General features: G+C 42.1%; 1 protein-coding gene across 1 annotated transcript; it reads left to right on the top strand.

The window, feature by feature from the left end:
• The first annotated feature begins 5,851 nt into the window (after positions 1-5,851).
• On the top strand, positions 5,852-17,165 carry adora1b (adenosine A1 receptor b). The gene is made up of 2 exons (XM_036533405.1): positions 5,852-7,119; positions 15,449-17,165. Exons 1-2 carry the CDS (start codon positions 6,779-6,781, stop codon positions 16,116-16,118), a joined length of 1,011 nt encoding a protein of 336 aa, XP_036389298.1. The 5' UTR covers positions 5,852-6,778; the 3' UTR covers positions 16,119-17,165.
• Positions 17,166-17,403: the final 238 nt, after the last annotated feature.

Genomic DNA, 17,403 nt, shown 5'->3' with positions numbered 1-17,403 from the left:
CTTGCCCACCTCTCCTGTCACCCATCACTGTATTCCAGTCTATTCCAGCAGGCTGAGTCTATGGAGTGCTTTTCTCTTCCTTACTTACCTTTCTTATTCTCTCGCTAGCTCTCCATCACATTCTTTGTCAATTACTGCATTTGAGTCTCTGCGCCCATTGCCACCTAGACCTGTACCACTTTTCTGCTGCTGCTCTTTTGACAACCACTCTGCTCCAGTGAACCCTGCTGCCCCCACATCATTTTCTTCATGGGCTGAGTTCATTACAGAGTTATTTAATTGTCACCCTCGGCTAACTGGTTCTGTCAGCCCATGAAATTGTTCCACGCATTTGGTTTGACTGGTCTGGAGCCCTGTGTCTAGTGCTTAGCGGCTCTTGGTGAATGCGGGACATTTTAGATTCTCACTTGTTCAGGTATTAACGGATGGAGGTAGGCAGTTCTGGTCCTCAGGGCGACACAGTATTTCTAGTTTTATTCCACCTCAGTAATTGTTAGCACAGGAAGTCCAAGCACCTGTCATTCCACATCCACATTGTTTTCCACATTGTTTCAAAGTGTTACTAGGGCCTCTGATATTGCTGCTGACAACAAGCTGTCATTTCAAAAATTTTACCTTCCTGCACGATAGCGGCCTTCGCCCAAATGTACCCTACCTGCACAACAGTCACTATCACTCCAATTTAAACACAACACTTAAGAAAGGCAATTTTCACCTTTGTTTTTCTTCTGTTAAATTAAGTATAATGAATTCAAAATTACAGAAATTAGAGACATGGTTAAAAGCCTGGTGTGTCACTGACACCATAGACTTTTTAGAAGTTAATTTTAGGTGTGCCCTTGCATTCATACTCTTGAAAAAATAAAAACAATTTAAAATTCAAAAAGTCTTGACAAATGCCTGTACAAATATTTTTAATTCACAGTTAATATGAGCTAGGTACTTTTTGTCACAGTAGATTTATCCATCTATAAAAAGTGGTACCAGCCAGGCCTATTAAAATGAAGACAAAATATTTTAATTATTTTTAAAGCAAAGTCTTAAACTACATTTTTGTTATCATAAAACTATCAGATTTAAAATGTATTAAAAGAAGAAAAATCCATATGCAATAGTTTTTTTTACAATGATTAAAATATACAATCAATAAAAATAAATATACATATATTTTTGAAATGAAATCCTCCACCACCCCTCCCTCTCAGCAGGAAGCTGTTTGCCAAACTGATAACACTGCCAGAGATTTGACCCACACTGACAATGACTGATTGTACCAATGATGGACTGGTCTTGCCAATCCACCTATTAATTGGACTTTATGTACAATTCCTCATCATTTCAGCTTGTACTGCTTACAGTTGACATTTTAATTTTATTAATGTGAATGATTTTACCTACCACTGTTTAATTTTATTGGAAATACATTGTTCCAAATTATTATTATATTTTTTTGTTCTTGTTATTATTTCTGAAAATGCTGTTTGTTTTTATTGCTCTACACCATTATCTCCTTTCATTGACTTTATGTAGTTTTGTTGTAACCTAGCAGCCTCCTTTCCTGTCCCATCTTGACTCTCTCTCTGTTTATCCCGTGCACACTGTTCAGCTGTAACAGTATTATCAAGAGCATTCATTGAAATGAAATTCAACTAATTGATTGATCCATATATTCATTCATTTGTTGAGCTATAGGCAGATCTGAGTGCTTATATTTCACAGTGTGAGTATAAATATATAGGGCACTTCCTGTTCTTTGACGCTGTTGTCTTCGTAGAGCAGCAATGCTTCATCAGCAAGATGACAGCATATTCTGTACTAGTCTGATTGATTCAAAACAAATGGAATCATCTTTCATTTTGGAGTTATGGGAGAGCATGATTTAAGGAGACCAGGTCTCTATTTATCACCAACGTGTTGTCACCAATCTGCCACCTGAATAAGACATCATACCCACAGACTGATGCATTCAGATGGTCAATGTGCGTCCACACATTGAAGGTTTGCAGTTACCAGTGTGTATCTAATGTGCTTTCTTCATGCGTCTGTATGTCCTTCAGGCATAAATAACCAATGTGTGGACTGAGCACAGTTTTAGAATGACCGGCCCTGCCTGTGGCATGTCTAACCCCTTAGAAAACACTGAGAGAGTATTGGGACTGTGTTAACGGCAGACATCTGTTGTTCTGCTCCTGGCTAACAGTGAGTGTGTGAGCTCAGCGGGCGTATTTTGTGGCCATACTCAGTGTGCTCTGTGGAGTTACCTTTGCCCTCCCCCAGCCAGGCACAGAAAGCTCAGCCCACCCCTGCTTAGGTCTGTGGTTCATGTTATTTCAGTCCCATTACGCAGTACGACGCGCGGGAAGGACGATGCTGAAAGCGAATACTGTAAGATTGCATGTGCTTGGTCAACAGAAAGCCCAGACATGCAAACACAATCCAGCTCCAGCAGCCAGTATTTTAACGTCCTCCACTCAACACCTCAGACGAATGTTGACCCTTAGGATTTATCAGTGATAAAAACCAGCAAAGGTGCTGGTGTATGCCGTTTAATGCAAGCGTACAGGCCCTAAATGAACCCAGCGGTGAGGAACACTCCCACACATTCACTGGGAGTTAGATAACCTCGCTATCTTGCTTTGGCTGCTCAGCTGGTATAAATCTGTCTCTCCTGTCACCAAGTCACTCAAAATGGAACTCCTCCAGTGCCCCAGGAAGATAAGATCCACCTTCTGACCCTGGAACAAGTAATCCGTTCCCCCCACTCCTGGCTACAGCTGACATTTCAGCCGTCACCACTGACCAGCAGCCACAGTTCTCAGCAAACCGCATAACACTGTATGTATGAGTATATGGATGTTAATGGTAAGTCTAAGGGCAGGATTAAATGTTGGTATAGAAAACTAATCCATTGACAGTTACCATGAGATACATTCTGCCTGCTGTGGGCTTCAAAAACACGGAAGGGTTTGGCCAAGTTGAGGGTCAAGAGAAGTCAGGTGTGAAAAAGTCACGTGTTACAACTCACAGATTTGTGGAGTCTTGAGAACACATTCATCCACAAAAATAATAAAAATAATGAGGAATAAAGTTAAATAAAAATGGAAATCAGTTATTGACTACATTTACTGCAAAGTTATTCTGACGTTGATGAAGCTGAAACCCACCATATATCTCCTCATCAGTCCTGGTCCTTGAGGATCTGAATCATTTTCTTAATCAGTTTAAGCGCTTAATTATTTAATTGGGTCAATGATTTAGTAAATTAGTCCCATTCCCTGAGATTGTTAAGGTTTTAATGGATTCCAGACACTTCAGAAAGCAGCAGGACTACAGACAACATGTTAGTGACTGACTGGAAAACAGGGTTCCAAGGCCTGCATAGACCTGCTAATGTTATGGTAATGGTCTAATGGTATAAAATTTCTGTTTTTCATACTTTATTTTTAATATTCCTTTCATTTTTGTCTATGAGAGGTTATCGGTTTGAATTGCCTTTGGGTGGTATTTTTTCCTGAAACCATCAGGTTCCATTCTGTCATTTTTCTAAAAAAGAATGTGTTTCTTGATTCCAGCTCCCACTTGTGGGTTGACTTCCTATTACTTCTGAACAGGCTACTGTCATAATATATCCAAGAGAACAGCTGTCAAACAGCCTCTCACATATTTTTTGCATGTGTTTGAGTGAGACTGCAAAAACATAAATTAAAACAAGACATAGCAATACAGCCATACTAGACAGCAGCCTTGAGACACTCTGAGCGGTTTTGGGGTTTAGCCAGTGTCCTCTCACTCTTAAGGAACCATTAGATTGTATGTCACCAACTGGCTCCTGCCTGCACTCTCCAACATTTGCTTCCTCAAACCGTTAATTTGGCTGGACAGCGACGGTTGTGATGGTCACCTGCCGAGGTCCTTCCTGCGCCATCGTGTCCAGGGCATCGTCACCCTGACTTGCCGTCCTTCCTGCCACACGTCACATGTCTCACATCAGCTGAAGGCCTGGCACCGCGGCTCTCCTCTGTCCTCTTATGTAAGACGCAGCAGGCGACACCGTTCACCATCTGGGCCATCCCTGACACCATGCCCAGAGAGGGAGCCTGCCAAAATGGCACCGAGGAGAGGTACGCAGTCACCAAACCGTCCCTGCAACAGAAACAGGAAGTCACCCCGTAAGACCTCATATCCTGCCTTGCATCCCCGCTCTGAGAAATGGAGTGAGAAATGTACAAAATGACAGAACTAATGAATGTGCGTGAAGAATTACCATCATCCTAATGCCCCCCTATGCTCTGGCGGCAACACTCTAATGCTCTGCGCTAGACCAGCACTACTCAACCTGATGCCTGCGGGCCTCTTAAGGCCCAGCCTGCACACGTTTATGGCCCATTTGGCGTGCTGCAAAGTCCAATAATTTGACTTTCCCTGGCACAGTGCAGCTGGTTAGGAGGATAAGTGGCAGTAATTTGACTTCCTCTGGCACAGTGCAGCTGGTAAGAGGATGAGCAGTTTTTATTTTCTGGTAAGCTGAGAATAAACAGTGACGGCGATATTTTATGTGAAAAAAAGCAGGAGAAAAAGTGTATAGTTTAACACAATAATGTTGCTGTGCAGATAAGGCCAAAATGATACACAATAGGCCACACCTATGGGCCATGCTGGTAAACAGATTGATTGCTGCTGTAATGCCCTGACCACACAGGATGGTAGATAGCAACTGCGAATATGTCACTGGGGGAACTGTGTCTGGTTTTAAGACCAGGTGGGAACTCTCATTAGCATGTTAACTGGCACACAGATCTTTTCAGTTCTGGATGAGCAGAACTGAATGAGAAAGATTAGCCAAAATAATATCTACATCCATTTATTTTCAATTTCTAACCATTGCATTTTTAATAGGAATGACTTGTGAATGAATGTGATTTGTAATTTCTGAGAAGAACAAACAGGTGTTCAATCTCACAATTCCATCAAACATTGCAAGGGAGCGTAAAACTCCAAGGAAATGACAAGGCCCATGTTAAAACAAAATGACACCAAAGCAAATACCATTACAATGGGTAACAGTAAGTAAGATTTCATTCAGAATTATGATTCAGAGATACCTTGACACAGGAGAAAAACATTCTGTCACCACTTGTCACTTCCCACTCCTTCCTCTCCTCCTCCTCACCCCAGCATCAGGCAGACACACCCAATAAATCACACTTGGTGCCTTTATAACCATTGCCATCAAGCTGTTACACTCAGTAAGCCATCGAGGAATTCTGTCAGTGTTATTAATTACCAGGAGGTACTACAAGGCAGCAGCAATACACAAATTCCATCTATTACATTACTATGCTAGAACATTGCTTCTCTGGCCTCCCAAAAGTCCAACCCCTTGTGGGCACGTACATCTGTACCAAATTGCTTTGATGTTCAAAGAAATCACTCTCCATGATCTGAATGCAGGCAATCCCACCGAAATGCGTTCCTCGCCCCCTGTTTGTGGTTTAAATACTGAAGCTCTCGACCAAGTGCACCTGTCGCGTGAGGAATTCATTTCCGTTTGAGTGATCACCCAGAGTTTGCCTTTGATGTCAGCATGCGCTTTGTTAGGGCAACAAAAGGTAAAGGTAAGAGACCAGAATAGAATATGAATGCACTTGCTGAACGCATTATTATAATATTGGATTATATTAGTAGTAGTAGCAGCAGTAGCAGTAGTATGTTAAATGCAGTCCAGATATTTAAATTAAAATATATTATTCCCATTTCGGGCCGTATTACAGTAACTCGTTTCGGAGGCGTTAAGCATAGTACAATAAAAAAAAATCCTCCCACACCCCTGATCGCACAACGTCACACCGTGTGAAATGAAAGTTGTGTGTCGAGCAAGGATTACACAATGAAGAATGGGCGCGTGCCAGAGCAAACCATGTGATTTCATAAAACGCATAATCATGACCAACAATAGCTCAAGAATCTGTGCTGAGGCACAGTCCGAGACGTCTTTGGGACAACCGCGCGTTCTGCTTTACCCTTTCCGTTGCGAAAGACGGCAGAAAGGACTTACTCCATACAGGCTTAAATTCCGCTACAAATTAGCTTTATACTGGACGACTTCGAAATGAAAGACAGGAAGTATTTAGTATGAAATTAAAATGAAGAAAAAAAAACGAACGAATAAAAGAGAATGAATGAAAAAAAGCACCGACAGCTATTTTAGGTCACTGCATTGCCTGTAGCCTGCCATCATAACCGGGAACAGCGCACGGTGTTTAGATATGATATGGCACCTTTAAATGTGTGCCCGTCTCATCTCATCCTCAAAATAGACACTATTCGGCATTAGTGCGTCTTTGTTCGTCTCTCCAGTGGTCTGAATAGAAGTGACAGTATGGAAACAATGGATTTCGGTGATTAAAAAGCCCTCTGTGGATCGGTCCTTCCATGCGCCGGAGGGGGTCTTGAGCACCTCGGATATTTTGCAAAGGGAATATAACGGCGGAGAAGATGCTCACTTACCTTTCCTGACAAAAAGTTCCACTTTCATTTTATCTGGATTCTTTACACTCCGGAGAGATACTTGTATCTTACTATCTTATTCAGTCAACATGCTACCTTTGCATTGTGAATGGATTTTCGACAGAACTATTGTATCCCCAACGTGGAGACGCTTTAAATGAAACCGTCGAAAATAGTTGGACGAGTTCAGTGGAAATAACCTAAAGATTGTTTTAAAGCGTTACATCTACAGGAAACAAGAAGTCCCGACAGAAGTCACACAACCGCAAGGATGCCTGGAGTACTGTCGCCAGCCCAAGCGCTCTATATCGGAATGGAGGTGGTGATAGCCGTCTCCTCCGTTATGGGCAATGTGATGGTGGTTTGGGCGGTTAAAATTAATCGTTCACTTAGAGACACAACATTTTGCTTCATCGTCTCTTTGGCTCTGGCTGATATCGCCGTCGGGGCACTCGTTATACCTTTGGCCATCACCATCAGCATTGGACTCCAGACGCACTTCTATAGCTGCCTGCTCGTGGCTTGCACAGTGCTGGTGCTGACGCAAAGTTCTATCCTCGCACTGCTGGCGATTGCTATTGACCGCTACCTAAGGGTCAAGATCCCTACCAGGTAAATTAAAGCCATACATGTTCCGTGCAGTCCATAGACCTCTCTGAAAATCCTGCAGCACGCGTTGCGATACAATACCGTTTCTGCTGCTACTACTGATGATGATGAGGAGGAGGAGGAGGAGGAGGATTACGAGGATATTTATTCATTTCAGTTGTTGCAATTTATTTATTACTGTTGCCGTTGTCACAATCAAAACGACAAATGCAGTTGTCAAAAGTAATGAGAGCAATTCTCAATTTCCCAGCGTTCAATGATGTATTGATTTTGTTTAAACCACATGTCCTACATTTTGCTGCTCCTGCAAGCATGGAGTAATGTGGTTGTCACACCCGTGCTAATGTGTCAGCATACTCCACAAATTCTCCGAGGAAGTGTTATGAAGCACATTGCTTGGCAGCGATAAAGCAAAAATGATATATCAAGAACACAGCAGGCAGCACAATAAAGTGTGTGAATTCCTGTCTACCTGGAGGCCCGCTGAATACACTTCAGAGGGCATATTGAAGTGCGCTAACTGCATAATCACCATCGCACTGAGAAGACCTCCGCAGTCTTGTAATCAGTAAAATATTTTAATGAAATGCATGGTAGAGAACCCATACAGCTGAACCAATTAAAATCAAACAAGGAGAGACGCAGTCACTTTTTTGGAGCATTTTCCATCTGTGATGGGCAGCAGTGTAGCATAGTGGTTAAGGCACAGGACTTGTCACTGAAAGGTTGCTGGCTTAATTCCCCGCTGGGGCACTGCTGTTGTACCCTTGGGCAAGGTAGTTAACCCACAATTGCCTCCAGCTGTATAGATGAATAACACTGTAAAAAAAAGCTAACCTATGTAAGTCGCTCTGGATAAGAGTGTCTGCTAAATGCCAATAATTCAATGTCTGTGACAGACAGCATTACCTGTTTTGTTAAAAGAAGCTTTTTTTAAAATTGTTTTTTTTAAGTGGCTTCATTATTTCATAGAAAAATACTACTCTATATGTTGGAGTATGTCACTAGAAACATGTCAGCAGAAAGATAAACTGAAAGCAGAGATATGAGGGGCTGATTGTGTGAGTCTACATAGAATAAATCTTGAGTTTAGAGCACTCAAGCACTGAACTGTACTGCAACTGGAACCTCTCACTGTGTTCTAAACCTCAGAGGTACAGCCATTCCTTTTCCAATATAGTTCAGTGCTCTATGGCTCTGAATGCATTAAGGTCCTAAGGTCATTGCTGTTAGTCTGTATTGACTGTTGTTCAGTCATTTTTATTGTTGTTAATTAGTAGGGGCCTGTTGTCCCTGTTAGTCTCTCAAATATATGTTTTAAAAACCTTCAAAAAACACCATCAAAAACATGACTCATCATGTTTCAGCATGTATATTCATAACAGCATTTGAAACCTAACAGGTTGGTAGATGCCTTATTTAATGTGGTCATTAAGTTCTCTGCATGAATAATTTCAGTACAGTTTCTTTTTCTGTTACCAGAGGGACTGAGAAATTGGTTTGCATTTCTTATGTGAGCAGTAAAATATTTAAATAAACCACACCTGTTATGGTAGACCATCCAAATGTATGAGCTCGAAAGGATCAGTATTGCCAGGTTGGGGAAAAATCCTTATTTGAGGGGAGTCCATGATGGAGAAAAAGGGGAAATCTTTGCATAGTATATTTTGGAAGTAAAGTTGTGCCCTCCCAGCTGGATTTGCAGTGTCTATATTACAGGCAACATCATCATCACAGTCCTCATCAGGGAATTAAGCAGGTGTGCCCTACCTGTGGCACTGCAGAGCTTCATGTGTGGCCAATGAAAAATATATCCATTACAAAATGGATTCATCCTGTGATTAAAACTAGTGTTTTGGGAGAAAATGGTATTAAGGCATAGCCAAAAAGGTCTTGAGCAAGGAGTGTTCAGGTCATCCCTGTCATTCTCCCAAGTATCCATCCCAATGCTCATCCACCCCCCCCCCCCCCCTCCACCACCCAACCCCCCAAACCAAAAAAAATAGGGTTAGGGTTAGGTATGCGACCATGACCACGTGACCTTTTCAGGTCAGTTGTGTTTGGTTTCAAGCTATTTCATATGAGCTTTATGTAGGATAAAGGCTGTAACAGAAAGCTTTACCTCCATGCTGCTTCCTGCATCGGCTGGTAGTAATTTCACTTGAGTGGGTCTATTTCCTACATCAGTGAGTAAAGTGTTACGTGTTGGGCAAAGTAAGGGCGGCATGTCTTAATTGTTACTTGATTGTGGCCGAGGTAGCATTCAATCCTCCTTGTCTTCCTCCTCCTTCACTCCTACCAAACCAGAAAAATTTTCATTTCAGTTGAAAATGATTTTTGTTTGTTGTTGCCTCTTTCTGTTAAGGAGTAAAATTCAAGGAATACAAGGAGTAAAAAGAAAAAAAGAGGAAAAAACAGTTTTGAACATTTTGTTTGTCATGAAAGGTTCAAATAAGATTATAATATTCATTCAAGGCCAACTAATGTACAAAATTCAAAAAATTATCAGTACAATACAATAATTTCTATTTGTTGTCTCCTTTGGGCAGTTTAAATATTGATTTTAATGGGAGTTTTTCAATAACACCTTATCTGAGAATTGATGTGTTGTGCTTCTTCAATATGCCTGGCAGAGTCTTTACTCCCAGTTGCATTCATGTGCTCTGTGTTTTCCTGATTTCACTAGTTGCAAAGTCAGCATATTCTTATTTATATCATCTGTTTTTATGGGCCCACCTATTAAAACAGAACAACAACAGACATGCAATGAAATACACGGGAAAAACAATTAAAACCTATATTCTCACTTTGCAGGAGTAAACTTCTCTGTATCTTTCCTCCAACAACTCCATGTCTTTAAAAATTAGGCTTAATATTCATCTTTGAATTAGGCTGTTTGAACCAGAAAAATAGATCTAATTTCCTTTTATTTATGGAGGACAATAGAGGCTTTCCATTGCCAGAAACTAATGCCAGTGTTTTGTCATTATTACTGCATTTTAAGGGCTTACACTAAAGATATTTAGCTTCTGTGCTGTATTGCCTATGTAGTTATTTTTCTTCTGTTGTCTGTCTAACTCCAGCAGTGTAGTCATGCTGTTTACATCTGACAACATCTACCCTCTCTCCCAGAACTACTCAGCAATAAGCTGCTTTTGACTTGCTCTTTCTAAAGGGTAAGGAACCATCCTTTGAATCCTGAGAGACCGAATGTAGAAGGCCGCTGTTACAGGCTCATCAATTGCCTGTCCATTTACTCTCTTTGTGCTTTCAGAAGTTGTATTTTCAGGTTATACTCTGCTGCACCGAGTTCAATTGTCAGATGTGATTAGTTCAGCTCTCCTACAGCTAAACATGTCACCCCCCTTTCACTTGGAGAGGGGGAAAAATAGCATTCAGCAATAAATTGCACCCACACAAGTGTACATTTAGTTAAAAAGGGTATTCTTGTGGATAGAACACTGCGATGAAGTGGTTTCTGTAATTGCATACTGATTGATCCTGCAGGTTCAGGGTTTTGAAGGTCAGTTCCTTGCTTGATCCTGCACAGGTGCCAACAGTTGTTATTCAGATAAAGGTTTTGTTCATGTGCTGCCTTCTAGAAGCACACAGCTCCATGCTTAGCATGTCTGCACTATCGATTGTACATCAATGCAAGGGCTCCTAGTCAAACAGGTCATCCATGCACTGCAGATATGCCATGAATCTTATGCACAGACACACCTCTCAGGATGGTTGTCTTTGTGTGGTGAGGATATGAAGACGAGGATTGTTTTGTAAATGAATGAACAGCCCTAAATGCATGCAATGCTGTAAGCAGGAAAACGTGTGAAAGAAAAAAAAAAGGCAGCATTTTATCGACAGTGACCAATTCAGTGGCAAAAACACAAACAGAAAGAAACGGAAAGTCACAACTGAGTCCTTTGATTTTAGTTTATAGTTTAGCGCTTGGTACAGTTTCTTTTAAAAAAACAAACAAAAAAAAACAAAAGTTAAATCAATGTAATATTCATAAAAGATTAAATGTTTTGTGCTTTGGATCAACTAAAGTTGTACTGTGGATCAACTAAAGATCGACTAAAGGATGTGGTTTGCTGACATCACTGAAATGACTGTAAGTCTGAAGTCTTAACAGATTAGAACCATCAAAGTAACATCAAAGTAAAGATTGAGTCAGAGCCATAAAAAAACACGGTAACACTTCCTAACAGTTGTTATGCTGACATAGAATTAAATGATGTGTAATGATCAAATGATCTGTACGATGTACAGATCAGAATGTACAAATGATCTGTACATTCCCACCAAGGAACAACTCTTATCCCCCTAATCCTAACCCCAGTCATTTTGTGCTATTTTAATTTTGTTACAGTTCAGAAATGCTGACCCAATGTCATTCACTGGAGGCTACACCAACCTCCAAGCACAAAGATTAAGGAAGTCCATTTAAGGACTATTGCATTTACAAATTTCTAAAAGTTATCACAGTGTAAAGATATTTATATCACTTATACCATTTGGTGCTTCAGATTCATTCAGAGACCCCAAAGTGCTGTCAAAGAAGAAAAGCTTTTTCTTGTATAAATTTATAACTAATGCTGATTTACTTCATTAATCCTCTTTGATCAATCTTGAAGTCAATCTTAATCTTGTAGATTATTATGTTCATTAAAACCCACACAGCCTGTACTTTGTAACAGGTTTCTGGCAGATGACAATGTGTATCCACACTATTGTGTGGAAAAGCGCAAATTCTCCCTCAATGGTAGTGATGAATAATAGTGAGTAATAAGAGCAATCCCAGCTATAGCCATTTGTAACAGGAAAGTAAAGCGATGCACAACTGTATTGTCAGATGTTTCATGAAGTTCCTTTATTATTTTGCATTTATATTCCTGTCTCTTTCACACATGGCACCCACCTGCAAAGCATCTCCAGCCTGGACCTGCATGGCCCCTGTGGTCTGAGCCTTTCCAAATAAACCATGACAAGCTGCTGTTGAGCCTGGCATACTACCATATTTATATCAGAGGGGATTGTGGGGATTAAGAGTTAATATTCAATTGCCGGCACAAAATTCATCGTGTTTGGATGCTGCAAGTTGTCTTCGGCACCGTTGTTTCATGGGGTTGCCATGGATGTTGTGTCTTGCGTCTCGCCCATCAGATACATTTGACACAGCGGCCAGAGCCCACAGTAGACACTCCCTGTTGACTCAGCCGTGCATAGCAGTGTGTTTCTTTCATATCCGGCAGCCAAGAGAACACATATCGAAAACCATTCACTCAAGTTCAGAATTATCTCCTGTCAGGCACTGCAAGGTAGGGGCACAGATTACACATTCTTAGCACACCGAAAAAGAAAGGAAGTAGTGCATGACTCACTACAGCAGGGCTAAAGAGGTCTTGTGGGTCTGTGTACTGTGCCACTGGGTTAGACCAACTAGGGCCCTCTTCCTGGGGTAACAAATCTTACCTGTCATGTAGGGTGTATATTGTATAAGGTGTACCTGTCATAAAGCAAGCTCTTGTAGAGGTGAACCTGTCAAAAATCAAGCTAGTATATGACAAATAACAGAATGTTCTAACGTTTGTTCTAACTTTTGCCGTAGCAGTAATGTTAGCTGCTTTATGTAGACAATGGTACCTGATATTACATAACACTATGCTTATTCCATTCACATGGATAGCTAGCCAGCCATTACCAAAATATCATGCTCACTGTACTGTACATGTGTTCATGTAATTTATAATTTAGCTATGCCAGATGATGGGTTTTTATCCAAAATAATATTTTTCTCTCACTCCAATGACAACTGCTTACGAATACTGTGCATGTTGTGACTACTACATCTAAGAACTACATCTGATCAGTTGAGGAAAAATTGCAGGAATGCAAATAGGTATTACTGAAATGTGGTTAATATGAGATAGATGACTTAATATGACCAGCTGAAATGGGAGTTGGTCTGTGCTTTTTTAATACCTAACTATACTTAAATACCCCTCCTATGTCAGACTGCTGCAATGAGACAAGTAGTCTGAAGTTTGGGTTTCTATTTTATGTCACAGCTCCCGGTAGACGGGCCCATTATGTCGAGAGAGATGGGGATGCTGTTTTTGGCACCCCCTGGGTCTCAGATAGACATATTCAGGTTTCAGCAGAACCATAAAAAGACATTGAGGCCAAGAAATCAACAGCTATCTGAGAGCGGCTGTCGCTCACACCAAAAAAAAAAAAAAAAAAAAACTGCAGATATCAAACCAGAGAAGCCACTAGCCTGATATGAGTGCCCCAGGCATTTGAGTGCTCGAGTTCCTCATCAACCATCCCCTCCCCCTCAGCACACAGGCACACCGCCTACATCCTCAGCGCACTCTGGCTCAAGTGCGGCAAGCTGCAGGCCTCCTCATTAACAGCACAGGGGGTGAGTGTCGATCGAGTTTTGGACAGCCAGTTCTTTGATCTCTTTTCAAAGCAGAGCTGTCATTGCAAACAGCTTTGAGATGTTTTAATGCCTCCATTTGATTGGAATGGAGTGCATATTTTAAAAGGTTTAGGGCTACTGAAGAAGCAAGCTCAGTACAAGCGTGGGGACTCAAGCCATGCAATTGGCCCAAGTAACTACTGAGAGTTTGCAGAATGGCATTGGCTAGAGACTGCGGCTGCTAAAGCTCCAGCTTTGCAGGATTGTATTTGGATGTTTGGAGGCCTTTTGGGGAGTGGGTCCCCACATGAAGTTGATTGTTTTGTTCTTGACTGACCCAGTGAATCAGCTGATGCTACCATAAATTAGAAATCCAAAAGTGTCACCAGGAGCAGTGGCTGTGTGCTTTCAGTGGAAATGCAGTGAGCGAAAGCAAGGGCGGGCAGTCCTGCAGGTTACTCAGGGGACTCGGGTCCTTTCTTAACACAGCTGTTCTGATTCACCCAAATGCACATCTTTTACATTGCATATTAATACAAACAGCATGACTAATATATAGCATATTCTAAAGATTACATGCTAAATAACACAATGCACGTTGTTTCTTCCGCTTGAAGTACCTGACAATGGAAAATGAGAGTGAACTTCATATTAAAGACAGTGAAGCAGCTGGAGATCTACTGGCTTTGTGCAACGCAGTATGTCCATCTGAGAGAGGGCTGGTATGGAGAAAGCCTTCATGTTATGAGAGATTATGAAAAAAGCAATATGAATCATTACATTATAAATTTAGATCCAAATCATAAAATAAATTATGCTTTGAATTATGAATTATGAATTATGCTTTGTGTAACCACAAGCAATACATATTTTCTCTGGTCCACTGATAAACACTGTTGATATTGTTTTACACAGTTCACATTAATTTTGTGACCATAATCCTGCTTGTGGTCCACAACTGGTGAGCACACATTACCCAAATATGGGTGTTAATGAGCTGAAGCTTTGAGATGAAATCGTCTGCAAACTGAATTTTTTTAAGGCGGGCAGATTTCACTGTATCATCACAGGAAAGCAGCCCAAGTATAAAACATGGCTCCCCTCCATACAGCTGCTCCTCGGATCAGGGTCAGGCAATTTTCTTCAGAGAGAAGTGAAGGAAAGCATTTTGATTAAAGCCATGCATCACTTAGCCGGCCATTGAGTGGACATGTCTACATGTGGGTTGTCAGGGAAAAGAATGATTGGATGTTATGATTTATGAATAAATAAATATGTTGTGCTCCTTGACGTGTTGTTCTGGCTGTTTGGCTGTTGTGACGTGATCAGAATTCTGTCCAGTGATAGATATTATATGTACGCCACCATGCAATGAGCCCTTAAAGTGACACTAAACCAAAAAATAGCTGTATTTTATGCTGTGCTTTATATGACACTTTTTATTGGCAAGCAAATAAGGTACACTTAATCATCTCAGGAGTGGATATTTTCGTTTTGAGATTTCAGATTCTGCATCTCAATATGATCCATCAGAACATGTTTGGCTGGTCATTTTTACAGGGTTGGCATTCTGTTCGTAAGAATTCAGCTGAGAACGGATGGTGATCTCTTCAGCATAGTGCTTTTCTGCCTGAAGTTCTCAGCAGGCATAGTGGATACTTTGAGCCCTCTCTCTCTACTCAAATAGAAAATTCATTCGGGGGTCTATATGCAACCTCAGTTTCCATAGGGTTGGTCACAACAAGAGAATCTGAGACAATCATGTTTTATTGCTTAATGAAAAAGAGCTCTTCTATGTGGATTTCTACTGTAGCAGAGGTATGAAATACAATAACACATAGCTCTGTAAAGATGGTTTTGAATTAGACTTTGACTGATCAGCTCCTGTTCTCCCCCTCCCCACAGCTACAAGAGGGTGGTGACGCCCCGGCGTGCAGGGGCGGCAGTGGTGGCGTGCTGGGCGGTGGCTTTCGTGGTGGGCCTCACACCTATGCTGGGCTGGAACAACCTGCAGAAGCTGCAGGAGAACGGCTCCATCGGGCCGGACCTGGTCATCACCTGCCAGTTCGAGACCGTCATCAGCATGGAGTACATGGTCTACTTCAACTTCTTTGGCTGGGTCCTGCCCCCGCTGGTGCTCATGCTGCTCATCTACACCGAGATCTTCTACATGATCCACAGGCAGCTCAACAAGAAGGTGACGGCCAGCAACGCTGACCCCAGCAAGTACTACGACAAGGAGCTGAAGCTGGCCAAGTCGCTGGCCCTGGTGCTCTTCCTGTTCGCCGTCAGCTGGCTCCCTCTTCACATCCTCAACTGCATCACGCTCTTCTGCCCATCCTGCGAGAAGCCCATGTTCCTCATCTACATCGCCATTCTGCTCACCCACGGGAACTCGGCCGTCAACCCCATCATCTACGCCTTCCGCATCAAGAAGTTCCGCACTGCCTTCCTCAAGATCTGGAAGCAGTACTTCTGCTGCAAAGACGTGCCCCTCCCCACCAGCCAGCCCAGCGAGCGCATGGACAATCACGAGGACCCACAGCAGCAGCAGCAGGAGCAGAATGCCATCTGACCCACCTGACCCCCTGAGCAGTGGGAGGGAGGAGAAGCCAAGCAGGATGTGAATGTGTGTTGCCAGCCCACATTTACCTGTGCTATACTGAATGTAGCCTCCGGCAGAATCCGTGAGCAACTGTTGACAGTCATAATATTGTGGAACACCTGTGGCTGCTATATCCGGCCCCGTCTGATTGGTTAATGGACTGTGATGTCACAAATGCACACTTGAGAGGAGTATTTGGGGCACAAAAAAGGACAGAAGTGAGTATGAAGATCCATGAAGATACATCACCCTGCTAAGACTATCCTAGGCAACTGGTCTGATGGAAGGCTACAAAACTACAAGAAAACAGTGTTAAAAAATGAAGCTTAAAAAAGAATCAGATAAAAAGTCAGATTTGTTCCTTGCATTTCCTTTTCATTTTTGACACAGGAAATGTGTTGAATGTCGAGTTTATCTCAGATTTTCTAAGTATTTTAAGAATCAGGGCTACAACTGATGTTATGAAGATTTAAAAGCTACAATATTTCAGCTGTGAACACTTTTTTTTCAGAATCCTGCGAACTTAACATAATGCCCCGGGCCTTAACCTGCAGCTGCAGGAGGCCTTCATGCTGACGAGGGAAGTTCAGTAATCCCTCAATCGAATTCCACTTTCCTGCTGAGCCCCGCGCCCTGTTTGTGCTGACCCAGCCCAGGGGGATCGGCGCACGATAAGAGCAGGTCTCTGGAGGCACTACGCTCCAGCCTGGCTGGAGACACACTTAAGAATGTCCCCACGTGCGCCCGATACATCCTCGAGACAGGAGGTGACAGATGGGCGGACCCCGGGGGTTAAGATGGCAAAAAAGTTATTTCAGACACACACATCCGTCTCTTTAGGTGGAGGGACAGAATGAGAGAAGCACATTTGGTATCTTGCCTGTGGGAAATCTGTTGGAAAGTGGCAGTCAGGAGCATGAAGCCCACAGCCTTAATCAGCAGTTGCTTGATGTGGGCTGGCTGTTTGGGCTCCTGCTGTCAGTGTACAGACACAGGAATGACTGGATTCCAGGCACTTAAAGGGGTCTTATTTCACTACCATTAATTACTGACTTTTTTACATTTTGCTTGTTCATGTCTTTCTTGTCAGGCTTCTCTTTTGAGAAAGAAAAGCTCTGATTAGCTAGTGTGATAAACCATTCTTCTCATTCTTGGAATGGTCCTTCATTTTTTGAGTCTTGAGAATGTATTTTATGGTGATTGAAACTGCTGTAATCAAGGGGGTGTATGGGTAGGACCTCTCCAGGCTGCTGTA

Source organism: Megalops cyprinoides, chromosome 7 (genome assembly GCF_013368585.1).
Source record: "Megalops cyprinoides isolate fMegCyp1 chromosome 7, fMegCyp1.pri, whole genome shotgun sequence".
Taxonomy (NCBI): Eukaryota; Metazoa; Chordata; class Actinopteri; order Elopiformes; family Megalopidae; genus Megalops; species Megalops cyprinoides.
This window is presented reverse-complemented; position numbering and strand designations above follow the sequence as displayed.